At 41.3% G+C, this 13,759-nt stretch overlaps 2 protein-coding genes across 2 annotated transcripts in view; both read left to right on the top strand.

The window, feature by feature from the left end:
• Nucleotides 1–1,368: 1,368 nt before the first annotated feature.
• On the top strand, nucleotides 1,369–2,852 carry LOC107187337 (glycoprotein-N-acetylgalactosamine 3-beta-galactosyltransferase 1-like). Its single transcript, XM_015575410.1, has 3 exons — nucleotides 1,369–2,235; nucleotides 2,316–2,617; nucleotides 2,697–2,852. Exons 1-3 carry the CDS (start codon nucleotides 1,407–1,409, stop codon nucleotides 2,850–2,852), a joined length of 1,287 nt encoding a protein of 428 aa, XP_015430896.1. The 5' UTR covers nucleotides 1,369–1,406.
• Nucleotides 2,853–3,706: 854 nt separating this feature from the next.
• LOC107187336 (hemocytin) overlaps nucleotides 3,707–13,759 on the top strand; it is a 14,187-nt gene continuing 4,134 nt past the window's right edge. Inside the window, 28 exon segments of the mRNA XM_015575408.1 lie at nucleotides 3,707–3,807; nucleotides 3,878–4,021; nucleotides 4,093–4,220; nucleotides 4,310–4,469; nucleotides 4,544–4,671; nucleotides 4,744–4,839; nucleotides 4,918–5,261; nucleotides 5,326–5,905; nucleotides 6,021–6,308; nucleotides 6,383–6,813; nucleotides 6,886–7,147; nucleotides 7,221–7,451; nucleotides 7,516–7,947; nucleotides 8,010–8,714; nucleotides 8,790–9,128; nucleotides 9,206–9,540; nucleotides 9,596–9,832; nucleotides 9,904–10,135; nucleotides 10,195–10,515; nucleotides 10,596–10,718; nucleotides 10,792–11,272; nucleotides 11,349–11,722; nucleotides 11,854–12,294; nucleotides 12,364–12,544; nucleotides 12,612–12,934; nucleotides 13,009–13,157; nucleotides 13,201–13,567; nucleotides 13,640–13,759. The exon segment at nucleotides 13,640–13,759 is cut by the window's right edge and continues 20 nt beyond it. Coding sequence (XP_015430894.1) covers nucleotides 3,707–3,807; nucleotides 3,878–4,021; nucleotides 4,093–4,220; nucleotides 4,310–4,469; nucleotides 4,544–4,671; nucleotides 4,744–4,839; nucleotides 4,918–5,261; nucleotides 5,326–5,905; nucleotides 6,021–6,308; nucleotides 6,383–6,813; nucleotides 6,886–7,147; nucleotides 7,221–7,451; nucleotides 7,516–7,947; nucleotides 8,010–8,714; nucleotides 8,790–9,128; nucleotides 9,206–9,540; nucleotides 9,596–9,832; nucleotides 9,904–10,135; nucleotides 10,195–10,515; nucleotides 10,596–10,718; nucleotides 10,792–11,272; nucleotides 11,349–11,722; nucleotides 11,854–12,294; nucleotides 12,364–12,544; nucleotides 12,612–12,934; nucleotides 13,009–13,157; nucleotides 13,201–13,567; nucleotides 13,640–13,759 — 8,053 coding nt within the window.

Here is a 13,759-nt window from a genome sequence, read left to right as displayed (position 1 = left end):
GGCGCCACCGGTCGAAAAAATAGTGGTATTCCGCGATTTAATGCGATTTTAACAATGTTCTGGTCGTTTATTGTTACTGTTAATGACAGCCGATTAATCTACGTTCTTTAAGCTACAAATCGAATGCTTGGTCAAGACGAAAGTTGTCAGGATAATGTTGTATGACTTGTCTAAAGTGAACTAACCGGGGTACGCATGACGAGATACAGTGTCAACCGTTGCAAATAAATGTGATTTTAACAATGTTCTTGTTATTAGTGTTACCCAGCCGCTAGAATGTACTAATGTACGTTCTTTAAACTTTAAATCTAATGCGTGACGAGGAAAAATAATGCCCGTTCAGCGGTGTAAATGCGATCAAATTCTGTTACAATTAGGGTTGCCGCTCCGTGAGGTAGCTGCGGTATTGCAGGCATAATTAATTTTACTAATTCTGGGGTTCTGCACTATTGGGTCCATGCATTAAGTCCTGAGGAACAATTTGAGACTAATGATGTTCATTTTGAACGCTTAATTACTGAGATATTCGCATTTTTCTAGCATTAGGAATTTTCACTCACCTGTCGGTATCAACGTGATCGGTCTTCGAGACTTCTTTTCTTCAACCTCGTACTACTATTTACGCATTTCTGATTCCATTTACAATCTTTTACGGTACATTTCGAGCTAATCGCAGGTATACGTAAAAGAAAGGGTCGTACGGAATATCATAGCCATAGGTTTATTGTTATCGGTTATTTATATTCATTTATATCTACATATGTACATCATGCTATCGTTGAAATTGTTCCCGCTGATAATATTCTATTTAATCGATGATATTGTTGAATGGTGACCAATGGCATAAAAATGAATCACGGATGAAAGACCAGCATTTGCACATGCATAAATTAATGGATCGGCAAATATTTTGAAGAAATAAATCATTAGATTACATAATAGTGAAGAAATTTGTAATTTCACTACATACACACATCCGAAGAGGATGCATCCGTTAGCTTAAATAACTTATTGAAGACAGTCTTGTAATTAAAGTTAATTTTAGTACGAATTATTCACAAGTTCTGTAAGTGCTGTTACTCATATATTTTGTTGAAGTAGAATTTTATAGTATTCATAAAGATCTCACCATTATTTGAAAGTATTCTTTTTACTATGACTGTTTCTTGGTTATATTTCTGCCTGAGATCAACTACCTGTTGATCTAATTTTGTATTAGATGCTCACAATTCGACAATAAGGAAATACATTTGTGCTTATTGGTTGTTCCAGGCTAATAATTTTAAATGCAACATTCACAAAGATCAATGAGTGTCAATTAATATCAATCAATTGGAAGTTAACTACTTTTCATGAAAAGACCACAGTGAATATGTGTGTTGCTGGGCTAATACAGTAGTTATAAGATGTATCTTCCTTATTTCAAATTACAATCTACATTTCTGGTTGGATTTGGGATTGGTTTTATCTTGGCAATACTTACATTCATTGTTCATGATGCATTTAATGGTACATCATCCACTTTTGAAAATTCATTGTCAAACACTAATGATGCTCGGAGGAACAGTCTTCTCAAGTGGCTCACATCTGATACACGAAACAACGAAGAGATTATTATGCAAGTTTGGAAGGATCAAATGTTGGGAAACAAGTCTACATATGGCCAATGGTTAACAGATAAGAATGTGAGAACAAATAATATTGATATGGACTTTTATCTTTATGGTTCCACAAGAGAGCAAGAATTGGAATCTGATTGGCTAGGCTCTAATGTTCAACTGACTTGTGTCGTTTTTGTGAAGAAAGTAAAGCTGGCAAAGTCTATCTGGAACACATGGGGAAAACGCTGTAACAATATATATTTCTTTGGCCAAGAGAAAGACCCTGAAGTGCCGATCATAAATTTAGAACTTAAGCTCGTATCTTCGTGGCAGCTTCTGTGCGAAGCGTTTAATTATGTTTGGAGAGACAACAAAACAATGGACTGGCTTGTTTTTTCAAAAGATGATACATTGGTTGTTCCCGAGAACCTGAGGTACATGCTTGCTCCGTTGAATCATACACGGGATTATTATTTAGGTCATGCGGTTGTGTTATGGGGGCAGCCTTACAATGTTGCTGATGCAGGATACGTGATAAGCATGGCTGTTCTTGGAAAACTGGCTAATATGTTTGGTAATTCCGAAAAGTGTATAACCGGTGGCAAATATTGGAAACAAGAGGATTACTATCTTGGTACATTCCATGACATTCTTCAGTCGATTTGTAGAAATAAATGAAACTAATTTGAAACTATATGTGTTAATAATTTTCAGCTAAACATTTGGCATCAATGGGAATTTTTCCTTCTGACACCAGAGACCAGTACTTACGGGGTACATTCCACGGATATTCTTTGCAATCTTTGTTATGGGGCGTTGTTAAGACTGGCAGCTATTGGACTCGTGCTCTATATCCGATACAGAATGAATGTTGTTCTCTTATGTCTGTTACTTTCAATGTTGGAGAACCTGACAAAATGTACACCTTGGATTATTTATTACATCACTTATATATCATTAAGAAGGAAGCTGTTTTTGGAACTAGAAGAGCACCAACAGCTGTACCCGATGAAGATGTAGGTTTATAATACGAGAATTTCTCGTTTTCTAATATATTTTCATGAAAGTGTCTCAACGGGTAATTATTGATTACAGGTATGGAAGATTGCACTGAAGGAAGAATTTAACATCACACATTTGAAAAATATTTCCAAAGACGCTTATTACGAGATTTGGCATTCTAAATACTCTGAACCTGGGCAGCTAATGACAAAGAATGATCAACGTAAAGGTTTAGATAAACCGAATTGACTGTTGCACTACAATTTTTTATGAAGTTTCATGATACCTCATTAAGGTATTTAGGATCAATTAAAACGATTATATACCTCATCCAAGATAATAGGTAGCTATATCGCTTACACTTTTTAACATGATTAATATAAGAATGTTGTCCATATAATATAGTTTAACGATTGTTGCAATTACTGTTCGTATATTAGTTGTGCAGAATTCGCAATTTCTTACCGAACAATAGTGTTTTACGTAGAAAATGATTCATATATTTTTCTCGGCGCGTACGTGTTGCGTTTGTAATATTAATAAGTCTCGATGATATGAATGTGGGAACAATGGAATGGTGCTCTTTGATAAGTATTTCCCTTGTTACACTAATGCTGCCTTATCTAACTAATTAAGACCTTATTAACGCTCGTAGTGACCGTGATAATCAAATCACATTTCCAGACTGAAATATGTGTCAAGAATGTGGAACGATTTTTCTCTAACGCGTTTAATTCAAGAGACCAGTTTTCTGATAATAGGGAGATGCGCGTAATACCCAGTGATTAAAAGCATATACACTTTGTATACAAATATTTCTATTTAATATAATCCAGTTCATGGCAATAAATTATATAATTTTTCAGAACCACGAACACTCATTTCACCCACTGACCCTATCTGAATTTAACGCTTATTAATGACCCATTTTTTTTTCTTCGAATCCGCTTATCAAGCAGGACTTTATTTATCAGTTATCCACTTCCTTTTACCGCCTATATAATAGAAGAAGTGCATTAATTCGTGTAAACGAAGAGGAGCGAGCCTTTCAACGTGTTTCGCTGTATTGCTCTGAAAATTACATAAATGCCTATGCATTTACCATGGTGTTGTGGAACGTATTCTTTAAAATTGCAATAACTGTCGTTATTGCAAGCCAGTTAACTGGTGGAAATTCTACAGAGGAATCTCTCAACACAGACGAGTAAGTGATGTTACTTTATTCTCTCCAAATAAGCTGCCAAGAGTCGTTAAATGTAAATGTTATGATGTAGTACAAGCATTCCATTGGACGATGCACCAAGTCTAGATTACAGCGTGAAGAAGACCAAGGGCGGCAGAAGACGTCAGTATGCAGGAGGATGCACCAAAGAACCTGATCCACCTGTGAATGGTAAAATAAGATGTTCGAGGGACAGGTGAATATCAAGGAATAATATCATTGTTCAACGTACCAAAATATTAAATTTCTATGTTATTTAATTTACAGTGGATGTATCGCAACCTGCTTTGAAAATTACAAATTTCCTAACGGTGTCACCCAGCTGGCTATAACTTGTAGTTACAAAGGATGGCACATCTTCGGCACAGACTGGAATTCTGTGCCCCACTGTGAACGTGAGACATTCCAAGATAATCTAATTTTTTTTCATTTCCATAGAGGACAATATTTCACAGGAAATTTAATAATATATATATATTTTTAGCAATCTGCATGCCAAAATGTTTGAATAACGGAATGTGTATTGCACCCCATCAGTGCAACTGTCCTGCAGACTTCACTGGACCGCAGTGTCAATTTGAGAACAAACCATGCATGGAGTATCCTCCTCCGGTGCTTAATTCTCATAAGCTGTGTAACTCAAAGTATGCTACTCGAAGAATACTAAAGTCCGTACGATTAGAAGTAAGTCAACTGTACGCTGTCTTCTTTTCTATAGGTCGTGTACGATATCCTGCCTGAAGAATTTCACATTTCCTGACGGCACATCTATTACCAATCTGATTTGTAACAATGGCGACTGGGTACCAACTAGACATGATTGGGTCTCTGTGCCTGACTGTGAACGTAGGTACTATGACACCTGAACTGTAACCCTTGACGTACGAGTACTCAATGAATATATTTTTTTCATGATAGCTGTATGCGATCCACCTTGCCAGAACGGGGGTAATTGTCTGCCATCGAACCTCTGTCAGTGTCCACAAGCATACCGTGGACCGCAGTGTCAATATTGTAAGTATAATAAACTTATATTTACAGAAACACTGATTTTCTGTACTCTATTACTGAACGAATAATATGTCCACACAGCTGCTGATGCTTGCAACGGAGAAAAAATGGGGTTCAATGGTGGCTTCTATTGCACCAGCGACGAGCTTGGTTACTCTTGCATCCTGAATTGTCCTGACGGAGTGGAATTCGAGTTTCCTCCAGTGAACGAATACAAATGCTCGTATGAAACTGGTACCTTTGAACCGCAACCAATACCTCAGTGCAAGTACAACGAAAATCTCAATATAATCTCTCTGGGCACTACATATAATTCCTATGTCAAGGAAACTAATCATACCTGGACGTACCAAGATACTTTTGGGTCCGACACCAAACAGGCTAAAACCAGCTATGACCTTTACAACAATATGACAACGAAAACGGTAATACTTTCAGACAAGCTTGAGCGTTTTATGTGTCTAACATTTAATAATGTGTCTTCATTAGACAATGCACGGTTCACTGAAAGACAACCAGCTGTTTATCGAAGACAGACATCCGGTTCCAAAAACCTGCTTCACCTGGGGCGGAGTGCATTACAAGACCTTCGACGACCAGGTTTTCAGCTTTAGTAGTGACTGTTCCCACGTAATGGTTCAAGAAGCGCAAAATAGACTGTTCACCGTAATAGTGGAGAACAGTCCATCGTGCAGGACTCAAGATTGCTTCAGGATCATAAAGATTTACATTCAGGACAAGGAGTATATCCTGTCGAAGAATGAATTTGGTATCCCAGAATTTAGAACCTCAAAGAAATTGCTACCGATTCCAGCACAACTGCCAGCTGTCAGGGTTGAAATGTCTGCGCATTTCATTGTGGTGACTTTGGACTCTTTGGGGATCCAGTTGAAGTGGGACGGAGCCCTAATGCTGCAAGTCGAAGCTCTTGAGAACATGTGGAACAAAACTGTTGGCCTTTGTGGCAACATGAACGGTGACAAGGGTGATGATCTCATCAGCAAACATGGGGAACGTGCGAGAAGCATTGAAGCGTTTGCATCTTCTTGGAGAACGGAGAACATTGGAGGTATTACTTTGCACCTGAATCTGTAACCGAAGAAATGGCACCTGATACTTAATTCTTAATCTCTTTTTGCTAATAATCTCGCAAATAATCTTTGCAAATAATCTTCGCTTTGCAGAAATGTGTGACGAATATCCAAACACCAAGCACTCTTGCGATTCGAATCCATTTATTTCCAGCGAAGCCGTCGACTTTTGTACTGACTTGCTGTCGGACCACAGGTTTCAAGCTTGTGCCAATACCATTAGCCTCACCGAATTAGGAAGGTCATGTTTGTGGGATTATTGTGCATGTATGAACGACGACAGGCGAAAGTGTGCCTGTGACACGATGAACGTTTATGTCAGACAGTGCGCCCATAAGAAAGTAGTGTCATCGCTTGGTTGGAGGAACAATCAGACATGTCGTAAGTGTTCACTAGCTGAGATGCAAGTATTGATGAGAAAATGGTTGCTAATGTTTCACTGACTTGCGTTGCAGCTATGCTTTGTAACAACGGACGAGTCTACATGCGTTGTGGCCCAAGAACAGAACCATCTTGTTGGACCGAAGTGGAAGGAAAGCAGAATGGGGACAACTGCGAAGAGGGTTGTTTCTGTCCAGAGGGGACTGTGACCCACGAAGGAAGATGCATATACCCTGAGGAATGTCCTTGCAGGTTACGTGGAAAGCTGTTCCAGCCTGGCAAGAGTGTGAAGAAAGATTGCAACACGTGTACATGTGCTTCTGGGAAGTGGATATGTACCCAGGCTAAATGTAGCGCTAGATGCGCTGTTATTGGGGATCCTCACTACACAACCTTCGATGGCAGACACTACGATTTCATGGGAAAATGCAAGTACTATTTAATGAAGGGTGACGATTACACCATAGAGGGTGAAAATGTTCCCTGTTCCGGCGCAATATCAGAGGTCTGTGGTTAATACTACTAATAATGTCAGTTGTTTCTTTCGTATGAATGAGGGGTGTTTATTTGATTGCAGAGTATGGGATTCGTTCTACCTGATGCTCCATCCTGTACGAAAACGGTAACGATCAATTACAAAGAAACGTCTGTCAAGCTGAAGCAAAACCGTCAGGTGCTGATTAATGGGGACGATTTAACAACGTTTCCTATTGTCATCAATCAGATCCGAATACGCATTGTCAGCAGTATATTTGTAGTTGTTCACTTGCCAAACGGTTTGGAAATATGGTGGGATGGGATCTCACGCGTTTACATCAATGCTCCTCCAGAATTTCATGGTTCGATACTTTTCAAACCCTTGAAATGAATACACGAGCAAAAATCTTATTTCATTTCTTTTGTAATTATTAGGCAGGACTAAGGGACTCTGTGGCACATTCTCGGAGAACCAAAAGGACGACTTCATTACGCCAGAAGGTGATATCGAACAGACAGCAGTCTGTTTCGCTAATAAATGGAAGACAGATGAAATCTGTGCCAATGTTCCCGAAAAGGAATCGGATCATCCTTGTGATTTAGATCCGCAGAAACGAGCGACTGCGAAACAATACTGTTCTTACTTGTATACTGAAATATTTGCTGGTAATATCTAGATGTCTTGACAGTTTTCAATATAATATAGGGTACTTATAGTTCTTCCTTTCAGGCTGCCACTGGCATGTGGATCCAGAATCATTTCACAAAGATTGCATGTACGACATGTGCTCCTGCAAAGTGGAGCTAGGGCTATGCCTGTGTCCCATATTAGCAGCGTACGCAAAAGACTGTGCTGCTGCTGGAGTGAAAATCTTGTGGCGGCAGGATGTCAACGAATGCAGAATACACTGTCCTGGAAGCCAGGTGTACCAGATTTGTGGAAACAGTTGCACAAGATCCTGCAGTGATATATCCTCCTACCAGGACTGCCAACAAGATTGCGTCGAAGGGTGCAATTGTCCAGAAGGTCAAACGTTGGATGTCCACGGAGAGTGTGTACCAATTGGACAGTGCCCTTGTACATATGCAGGACTCGAGTTTCAGGCAGGGCATAAAGAAGTCAGACCTGGAAACAAAGCGCCTGAACTTTGCACCTGTGCAGGTGAGATTCGAAGATTATAAACTAAGTTGTGCATGCAATTTTCTAAATTGCTCTTGATCTAGGTGGTGTTTGGACCTGTCGTCAGGCAACAGTACAGGAAATCAAAGAGTATCCAGCAGCTAAAGACCTGTTAACCTCCTGCGTAGCAAGTAAACATCTAGAAGTTACAGACTGTGCGCCAACAGAACCTCGAACATGTCAGAATATGCACAAACAGGTTGTTCAGAGACCATCTGTCTGCAAATCTGGCTGTATTTGCAGGTCTGGCTATGTTCTAGACGTTGTGGGGGGTAATTGCATCAAGGAAGAGTCTTGTCCGTGTCATCATGGAGGTCAGAGTTACGAAGAAGGCTCTGTTATTCAAAACGAATGCAACACCTGCAACTGCACAAATGGAAAATGGAAATGCACCGACAGAGTATGTGCAGGGGTTTGCTCTGCTTGGGGTGACTCGCACTACAACACATTCGACGGGAAAATCTACGATTTCCAAGGAATGTGCGACTATGTCCTGGCGAAAGGTGCACTAACCACTGAAGACTGTTTCGACGTGTCCATTCAGAATGTACCCTGTGGCACGACCGGTGTATCCTGCTCTAAGTCAGTCACACTTTCGATTGGAAGCGGTGACAGTTCGGAAAGAATCGTCCTAACAAGAGGAAAAGAATTGCCTACAGGAACCTTTAAGAGAACCGCAATGAGATCAGCTGGATTGTTCGTGTTCGTTGATGCACCAGACCTGGGATTAACTGTTCAATGGGACAGAGGTTGTATTAACGTATCAAATTTGCTGCTAAAAATTGTAGGAATTTTCTGTTACGTTTTCTATACTTCTTTTTTAGGTACCAGAGTCTACATAAGGTTAGATTCTAGATGGAAAAGCCGTACAAAGGGACTCTGCGGCGACTATAACGACAATAGCGAGGATGATTTCAAAACACCGTCTGGTGGTATATCAGAAGTTTCACCCAATTTGTTCGGAGACTCGTGGAAAAAGAACGACTTCTGTCCTGAACCGAAAGATGTCAAGGATCCCTGCGAGCAACACCCAGAGAGAAAACTGTGGGCTGTGGAGAAATGTGGCATACTCAAGTCTCCGATTTTCCAACCGTGTCACTCTGAAGTTGAAGTTAACAGCTACTTGCACAACTGTATTTTTGACACTTGTGGCTGTGACACAGGTATAGGATGACAGCAAGATCGTTGTGCTCTGGATAACACGCAGAATCTTTTCACAGTTACTATTCTTACGCTTCAGGTGGTGACTGTGAGTGCCTTTGTACAGCCTTGGCAGCATACACACAACAGTGCAGTGCGAAAGGTGTTCCAATAAAGTGGCGTAGTCAGGATCTTTGTCCCATACAATGCGACGAGAAATGCAGCACGTACTCTCCTTGCGTTGCAACCTGTCCCCGTGAAACTTGCGACAATCTGATGATTCTGAAGGATCAGTCTCACCTGTGCTCTCAGGATACTTGCGTAGAAGGGTGTTCAGTGAAATCCTGTCCGGAAAATCAAGTGTACAGTAATGACAGCTATACAGAATGTGTTCCTAAAGAAACGTGCAAGACACCTTGCATTGAAATCAACGGGGTAAGTTGAGGAAGATTGAGAAACTTGTTTTGTCGGTAACAATTGTATCTTACAGGTGACATATTACGAGGGTGACAGTGTCAACAGTGACAATTGTCAGACATGTTTCTGTAGTCGGGGTAAAGTGTTGTGCAAAGGAGAACCATGTACAATCCCCCCTGTCTCAAGTACTCTTGCGCAGGAAGAACCACAAAGATGCGTGGAAGGTTGGACCACCTGGATAAATCAGGATCCAGCAATTAAGGGAAGAAAGTTTAAAGACGTTGAACCTTTGCCCAGTCTCTTAAATTTGGTAATACCACACCGCTGCTGTAGAGTTATCGATACTTCTTGTGTCCTCATTATATTTTCTTCTGGTCAAAGGCTACTGGAGATGGGTCTGCAATGTGTGATAAAAGCCACATGGTCGACATAAGATGCAGATCCGTGAAGGATCATTTAACAGCAAAAGAAACTGGCCTGGATGTGGAATGCAGTCTGGAGCGTGGACTTTACTGTCAATCTCAGCCTAAGCTTCCTTGCGTTGACTTCGAGATTAGCGTACTGTGTCAGTGTTCAGCTAGTAGTACCACACGAACGATTGATAGTACAACAGGTACATAATACACATAGCCTCTGATCGTCACTTTTGTTCAATGTCAATTCTTCTTGCAGAGTTACCGACTACGATAAAACCAAGTTATGAAGAATGCAGCATGGAACGTCCTAATCAGCCACATCCCACAGATTGTCATCTATTCTATCAATGTGCACCCGGAGTCAAAGGAAACGAACTTGTGGAAAAGTCTTGCGGACAGAATATGTTCTACAATCCACAGGCACAAATTTGCGACTGGCCAGCGAACGTTATCCTGCTGAGGCCAGAGTGCTTATTTGCACAGACTACACCGATTAAGACTGAATGGACAGCTGACAAGACATCCAAGTCCAAAACCACGATATCAACAGCTTTCGAGAAAAACATCATCACTACAAGTATAATCTCTGCTTTCGATACATTCAGTCTCAGTTTACCTTTGAGGTCCTGAAAATTGAGCTCACCGCTATGATTTTAGAAGTGTGCAAGGAAGGTGAAACGTGGAGTGACTGTGCCATCAATTGCAACAAAGTGTGTCATTACTATCGCAATCTATTGTCTCAGGAAGGCTACTGCAATGGTGCTTCAGAGTGTATATCAGGTAGTGTCCAGTGAGCTTTGAGTTTTATCGAGTCTTCATGATCATAAACGCTTTTCAATTGTTTGGAAATTAGGATGTGTCTCAGCGAAGAAGCCACAATGCCCTCCGAACAAATTCTGGAGAGATGCTCTAACCTGTGTCGATGAAGCTGACTGTACCTGCAGATCTCACGAAGGAGACTCTGTCATCCCTGGAGCTGTTCTGAAAGAGTCTGAGTGCGAGATCTGTCAGTGCATCAACAATTATTATACTTGCGACAAGTCGTTGTGCACTGAAGGAATCACACCTTTAACGACTCTCGCGCCTTATGTGAAGCTCACAACGCCAAGTGTAGTGGAACACACGATGCTGGTGCCTAGCACTGTCAGTCCACCGGCGTATTGCGAGAGCAACAATTTCATTCATCTGGTTCGGTATTTGAACGACCAAGTAACCTACAACGCAAGCAGTGTCCAAGGTCCAATGTTCCTGCCAGGAAATTCACCATTGAACAGCGAAGTTTCTGTAGGTTCTGCTGGGTACTGGGAACCGGAGTATACGAATACTGATCAATGGCAAGTGATGTTAATAGAAAGAATGTTTTATATACGTGCTAAAAAGGAGCTTGTCTCATTGTACGATTGTGTGCAGGCTCGACATACAGTTCCAGAAGCCTGAACCAGTCTACGGTGTCATTCTACAAGGCAGTGGCCTGGAGGAAAAATTTGTCACCAGTTATAGAGTGCTGTTCTCTGAAAATGGAGACGCATTCTCTTTCGTGGTAGATGATAAAAAACAACCACAAGTATTCAGAGGACCTATAGATGAGTTCAAGCCAGTTGAACAAAAGTTCTATGAACCTGTCGAAGCTAAGGTTGTTCGAATAAACCCATTATCCTGGCACAATGGAATAGCGATGAAGGTGGAGTTGCTTGGCTGCCAGGAACTGACAGTAAGCAGTACGCCTGGAGTACAAAGTGTACCTGTAACGACAACGGCAATGACTGAGAAAGTTATGGTTCCAGGTAAGACGAAAATAATATAAATTTACAGGACAACTACTTTTAGGAAAAGAAAGGTTAGCGTGCCCCTTTCCACTGAGTCTGCCTATTCTATACAGTTGTTCCAAAAATTGACTACATTTTTGTGTTTGTAGTGTGTGATGACCCAATGGGTCTGGATAATGGTCAGATCTTGGACAAGCAAGTTTCTGCATCGTCCTCTTCCACAGAATTGTTGCCAAATCTGAAGTTAGTAGCTCCGAGTGTTTGGCATCCTAAATTAAACAATCCACATCAGTATGTGGAAATTGACTTTCTGGAACCTCGAAATTTGACAGGAATTGTTACGAAGGGTGGTGAAGGCACTTGGACAACCGTCTACAAAGTGTTTTACAGTAACGATGATCACCATTGGAGCCCAGTGGTCGATGAGAACGGTTCAGAGAAAGAGTTCTTGGCCAACTTTGATTCAGATACTGTTAAGAAGAACTACTTTGACAGACCTCTGAATGCAAGGTATCTGAAGGTTCAGCCAATCAAGTGGCACGAGCATATAGGTCTCAAGTTGGAAGTGCTCGGTTGCTTTTCGCCATACCGTGAGTGGGATTTCATTTTTACAAGAAAATAATGATTCCTTTGATTTAATTGCAACAATTTGTGCGTAGCTTCTGTTACGACAACCACTGAGAAGGTGGAAACAACCACAACTCCAATCGAAGAATGCAATGTCTGCGAGGGAATAACACATAACAATCAGACCAGTTGCACCTGTAAGGAACCGTACTGGTGGAGTGGGAACACCTGTGTGCCTAAACAAGAATGTCCTTGTGTAGTTGGACATGTATCGTGAGTACACACACGTTCGGTGGTCCGGTATAAATTGTAACTCAGGTTTAACAATTAAAATTTTCAGATACAACGTTGGCACTATATACATAAGGGAGGATTGTCAGGAATGCATGTGCACCTTGGGCGGAGCTTCCTTCTGCCAGCCAAAGAAATGCGACCCCTGCCGCGAGTCAGGAATGCGACCAGTGATAAATGAGCTGTGCAATTGTGTGTGCAAGCTTTGTCCCCTTGGTACACGTCACTGTCCAACCAGTGACGTTTGCATCGACGAAAATCTATGGTGCAATGGTATACAAGACTGTCCCGACGACGAGAAGGATTGTCCGAAAACAATCCCAACAACACCTTCCACCTCCGAGACCAGCACAATTCCCACGACAACTCCAGGTATGAGAATAGATCTGAAAGGACCATCTGTGACGTAAAATTTACGTTCTATATTCTTCCAGGTGTAACACAAGTGTGCCAGGATCCGATTTGTCCACCTGGTTACAAAATAGTCCTGAAGTCAGTGATGAAGTCGAAGTATTCTAAAAAATCCTATGCAAAAGCTGGAGTGAAATCTATGTCCAGACACCATTGGAGAACCAAAGGGCTCAGGTATCAGATTGTACAATTTGTATATGGATTTTGTTTCACTGATGATTAATCAGAAAGATTGTTCAAACAGAAAATCTATGCAGCAAGATTCGACTGGAAAAGAGGAACAAGAAAACGAGACGCAGTGTCCACAGTTCACTTGTGTGCCCATCAAACCACCGCCAATTCTTAACGAGGACAAACCGCAACCCTGTCCAGAGGCCTCTTGCCCGCCAGGTTACACGGTGATCTACGAGAAGATGAGTATGTACAAGCTAGTGAAGTGTCGAAAGTACAGCTGCCAACCTCCACCGCCCGAGGAAGCTGTGTGCAACGTAACAGGAAGGACATTCAACACGTTTGATAACCTGGAGTACAAGTACGACGTCTGTAACCATATTTTGGCTAGGGATATGTACACCAACCAGTGGTACATTACTTGTGAGTGCGTTGTACTTAGGATGTCCTAATTGCAACAGGTGAGGATAATGCTTAAAAACATTTTTCTTGCAGTGGAGAAACAGTGCGACAGACAGACAGGTCATTGCATTAGCATCCTAGTGGTGACTCTCGATGAGAACGTGATTGTCCTCTATCCTGACATGCACGCAGACATCAATGAGCATAGCTACA

Source organism: Dufourea novaeangliae, unplaced genomic scaffold, assembly GCF_001272555.1.
Source record: "Dufourea novaeangliae isolate 0120121106 unplaced genomic scaffold, ASM127255v1 scaffold113, whole genome shotgun sequence".
Taxonomy (NCBI): Eukaryota; Metazoa; Arthropoda; class Insecta; order Hymenoptera; family Halictidae; genus Dufourea; species Dufourea novaeangliae.
Note: the sequence above shows the minus strand (reverse complement) of the source record. Positions and strands in the feature narration are given on the sequence as shown.